The following is a 5,000-nucleotide window of genomic DNA, read 5'->3' as shown; positions in this document are numbered from 1 at the left end:
CTCTTCGTTTCAAATCCATTGAGGCTTCTGGTCCACAGTATCTTTCTGATCTCATTCATCCTTACATACCCTCATGCCAACTCCGCTCCTCTTCTGACAACCGCCTGCTTAGGATTCCCCCTGCTCGAACCAAAACGTATGGCCAACGTAGTTTTTCATCCCAAGCCCCCTTTCTTTGGAATCAACTTCCTCAGCCTCTCCGTCACTCATCTTCGCTGCAATCTTTCAAATCCAGTCTGAAGACTCACCATTTCCCCTCCTGATTAATTCTCAACAGCTCATCGCTTTCCAGTATGAACTAAAATGATTATTAGTGAGTGAGTGAGTTTTGATAGTTAATAGTTACATAATTTGTTGGTAGTATTTTTGATTGTGCACTATTTACGATTGTGTGCTATGACTTGTGTGTGTGAGTGTAGTGTGCGTGTGTTTGTGTGTATTGTGGGCGTGTGTGTGTGTGTGGGGGGGAGGGGGTAATAATAATAATAATTGGTACCTTGTGTTCAATTTTTTTTATATTTACATGTGTATTCTATTTGTAAACGCCTATGGCTTATTTTCATGATTAGGCTAAATGCTCATAATAATAACAATAATAATAATAATGATGATGATAATGATAATGACGATGACAATGGTGATGATATCAATGTCAACGCAGCAAACACAACACCCATCAAGCTGAAACTAGTGGAAGACGAGGCGCTAGAAGAGATGGAGAGTTTCTCATACCTCACCAGCATCATTGACAGGGCAGAACAGGTGCTGTTGATATAACCCGCATCGGCAAAGGCGGCTTTCCATCACCTGAAAAACGCGTGGGGATCCATAATTTAAGATCAGGATCTTCAGCACAATAGTGAAGCCTGCTGTGCTGCATGCTGCAGAGACCTGGAGAACCACTGTCACTGACACGAGGAGAATCCAGACTTTCATCAAGACCTTCCTCTGAAAGGTTTCTTTGGATTCGCTGTCCAGACAGAATCAGTAATGAAGACCTGTGGGAACGAACAAGTCAGTAGCTTGCAGAAGAACAGATCTTCCAAAGACGCTGGAGATGGATCGGCCACATGCTACGCAAGCCTGCATCCAGTGCCACAAGGCAAGCCCTCACCTGGAACCCGCAGAGGGGCAGGGGGTGGCGAGGGGGTGGCGAGGGGGGGCGGGAAAAGAAGCCAAGTATTAATTGAATACAGGTCGCCGTGACCTGCAGGTAGAGGACAGGCCACGCCTGGGAACAGCTGGAGCGACTGGCACAGGACCAGGATGGCTGGAGAGTGATTGTTGTATTTGTATTTCGTTTTATCACAACAGTTTTCTCTGTGTGAAATTCGGGCTGCTCTCCCCAGGGAGAGTGCGTCGCTACACTACAGCGCGCCACCCTTTTTTTTTTTTTTTTTTTTAGTATTTTTTCCTGCGTACAGTTTTTACTTGTTTTTCCTATCGAAGTGGATTTTTCTACAGAATTTTGCCAGGAACAACCCTTTTGTTGCCGTGGGTTCGTCTACGTGCGCTAAGTGCATGCTGCACACGGGATCTCGGTTTATCGTCTCATCCGAATGACTAGAGTCCAGACCACCACTCAAGGTCTAGTGGAGGGGGAGAAAATATCGGCGGCTGAGCCGTGATTCGAACCAGCGCGCTCAGATTCTCTCGCTTCCTAGGTGGATGCGTTACCTCTAGGCCATCACTCCACTCTTGGAGGCCTATGTCCCAAAAGGGGCAACAGGCGTGGGTAAGGGAAGTGAGGTGAGAATCATTATCATTATTACTATCATCATTATTATTATCATTATTATCAGTTATAGTATTATCATTATCATTATTGTTATTATTATTATTGTCATAATGATGATGCCGTACAGACCTGTTCCTGGCCGTGCGGCTGACAGCAGCATTGTGTATCCTCCTGGGGGGGCTGTGTGGACTGCTGTCTCTGTGTCTGGCGTGCTGCACGTGCTGTGACCGTCTGATAGCGGTCGGCGTCCTCGCCTTCCTGGCTGGTCAGTCGTCATAATCATCATCGCCATCGTCGTTGTCATTATCATCGTCATCATCATCATCATCATCGTCGTCGTCGTCATCATCGTCATCGTCGTTGTCATCATCATCGTCATTATCATCATCGTCATTGTCGTTGTCATAATCATCATCATCATCGTCATCATTGTCGGCGTCGTCGTCGTCATCACCATCATTATCGTCATCATCAGCATCAGCATCATCTTTGTCGTCGGCACAATTTTCACCATCAACATCATTATTCGCTTCCATCAATCTTCATCACCCACAACCACTGTTGCTGTTGCTATCGTTTTAATTTCCATCACCTGATGTGTGTGTGTGTGTCTGTATATGTGTGAATTTGTTTGAGAGAGAGGTTATTGTTGGGCAGGCAGGCGGTTTTGCCAACAGTTCACGCCTGCTTCTTTCGCTCGTTAATGTAACATGCGGTCCGAGCCGATTTTTTTTTTTTCTGGTGTCAATTCAAAGCGATTTTCGTTTCCAAGTACAACTCGTGGTGATGTCAGTTCAAAGCAGTCTTCTCTTTTCTCTTATCAGCTGGCTGTGACGTTATGATGTCAACCCCAAACGTTTTTCCTTGTTTCCCCTCCAACAGCTGGCTGTGGTGTGTACAGCGCTGTGATGTTCTCCAGCGACACAGAGATACTCACCCAGACCTTCCTGGGCGTCAAACTCCTCTCCTACGGCTGGGCCTTCTACGTCTTCTGTGCCGGGGTTGGCGTCCTCGGCCTCGCCTCCTTCGTCGCCTGCTGTGCTTCCCCTGAGCGCGACGCCACCACTGTGGGCGTGGTCATGTGTCCGCCCCAGGCCGGGCCACCCACCCAGCTGACCGTCCTCACCCCCACAGCACCCACACCGCACGCCTACCAACCGCAGTTCTACGGTCCTCCCCAGACCGGGCCCGTCAGCGTCATCAACATGCCGGGCCAGCCAGATCCCTAGGGGTCTGTGTGTGATGGCTAGGGATCTGAGGGTTGGGGATCTGGGATCCGTGCGGGCTGGGGGTCTGGGATCTGAGGGGTGGGGATCTGGGATCTGAGGGATGGGGATCTGGGATCTGAGGGCTGGGGGTCTGGGATCTGAAGGGTGGGGATCTGATCTGAGGGCTGGGGGTCTGGGATCTGAAGGGTTGGGGATCTGGGATCTGAGGGGTGGGGATCTGATCTGAGGGCTGGGGATCTGGGATCTGAGGGCTGGGGATCTGGGATCTGAGGGCTGGGGATCTGGGATCTGAGGGCTGGGGGTCTGGGATCTGAAGGGTGGGGATCTGATCTGAGGGCTGGGGGTCTGGGATCTGAAGGGTGGGGATCTGATCTGAGGGCTGGGGATCTAGGATCTGAGGGGTGGGGATCTGATCTGAGGGGTGGGGATCTGAGGGCTGGGGATCTGGGATCTGAGGGGTGGGGATCTGATCTGAGGGCTGGGGATCTGGGATCTGAGGGCTGGGGATCTGATCTGAGGGCTGGGGATCTGATCTGAGGGCTGGGGATCTGGGATCAGAGGGCTGGGGATCTGGGATCAGAGGGCTGGGGATTTGGTTTGGAGGCTGTTGAATCAGTCTCAGTGGTGGGTGGGTTATAAATGACAGAAAATGAATGTTGCTTGTAAGAATGTTTTCAAATTGTTTTTGGTATATTTCTTTTCCGTTGTTGCACCGCTATGCACTTCAATAGAATTTTTTTTTTTTTTAAACAGACAAAAAAACAAAAAAAAAAAAAAATTGACGAGAACTGATACTTTATATTGTTCTTCTCTGTCCATCTCTCCTTCTCCCTCCTCTCTGTCTCTGTCTGTCTGTCAAATGACTTAGTTTACGGTGAGCTTGGTAGGTATCCGATTTATATTAATTCGTATGTAAAATGTATTAGGTATTGGTTAAAACTGGTTCAAATGAATGAATGCAGATTGCCTGCTCAAGCTTATAAAGTGTTATTTGATTTGGATGCCAGGGGAAGGGTAACATGGGTGACTAGCATTCGAAAATGTTTATGTGGTAATGGTTTTGCATTTGTATGGCTTAATCAAGGGGTTGGATGTGTTCATGATTTTCTTTTTTGCTTTAAACAGCGTATGGTTGACTGTAGATGGCAGGGATGGAACGACCATGTACAAAATAGTGAAAGATTTTCTTTGTTCAGATTGTTTAAAAAGGAATCATTTCACAGAACCATATTTAGCAAAAAATATTAACCGAGTCACCAGATGTGCTTTAACAAAGTTTCGTTTTGGTGTATTTGATATCAACGTACACAGTAAAAGACACAAGCCCAGCACTGTAAACGATATGGTATGTCCGTTATGTAGATCTGCAAAAGCCGGATGAAGTCCATTTCGTATTATGTTGTCCTGTATTAGATGACTTGAGACAAATATATATTCCGTTGAGATATTATAGCAGACCAAGTAAGTTTCGGTTAGTATTACTTCTGTCTTCTACAAATGATAATGTTTTTTCGAATCTTGCCATATCTATCTATAAGTCATTAAAACGACGGAGTTTCATGATTGGTTAAAGAGAACAGAGCTTTGAGCATACACGTTGTAAGATTATATTCTTATGCAAATCTATTCTTACAAAATATGTAATCACCCCTTCAAATGGGGCCATGGCCTTATTGAATAAACTTTCGTTTCGTTTCGTTTCGTCTGTCTGTCTCTCTGGCTCTCACTCATTCTATTTCTTTCCCCCCATCTTTCTCTCCCCACCCCCCCACCCCCTATCACCCTTCTCTCATTCCCCCCCCCAGGCCCCCCCCCCCCCCCCCCCCCCTCCGATTTCTCAGTTTCGATTTCCCCCCTTCTCCATCTCTCTTTCGATCCAAAACAAACATGGACACACTCAGAGATAATACACTAAAGTTCAACACACAAACAAACTGATACACTTTCTGACAGAAAAAGGGGGGTAACTCAGCACCAATGCGATGCGTTCTTCTGTGGAGAACAGCCCGAATTACTCGCGCGCACACACACAC

The 5,000-nt window shown here is 47.1% G+C and overlaps 1 protein-coding gene across 1 annotated transcript in view; it reads left to right on the top strand.

Annotated features, from left to right (window-relative positions):
• The window catches only part of LOC143292113 (uncharacterized), a 12,780-nt gene extending 9,678 nt beyond the window's left edge, over positions 1-3,102 (top strand). Inside the window, exons 3-4 of the mRNA XM_076602301.1 lie at positions 1,866-2,003; positions 2,621-3,102. Coding sequence (XP_076458416.1) covers positions 1,866-2,003; positions 2,621-2,967 — 485 coding nt within the window. The 3' untranslated portion in view covers positions 2,968-3,102. The remainder of the gene's footprint in view (positions 1-1,865; positions 2,004-2,620) is intronic.
• The last annotated feature ends 1,898 nt before the right edge of the window (positions 3,103-5,000 follow it).

Source organism: Babylonia areolata, chromosome 18 (assembly GCF_041734735.1).
Source record: "Babylonia areolata isolate BAREFJ2019XMU chromosome 18, ASM4173473v1, whole genome shotgun sequence".
NCBI lineage: Eukaryota > Metazoa > Mollusca > Gastropoda > Neogastropoda > Buccinidae > Babylonia > Babylonia areolata.
The sequence above is the reverse complement of the archived record's forward strand: the minus strand, read 5'-3'. Positions and strand labels throughout refer to the sequence as shown.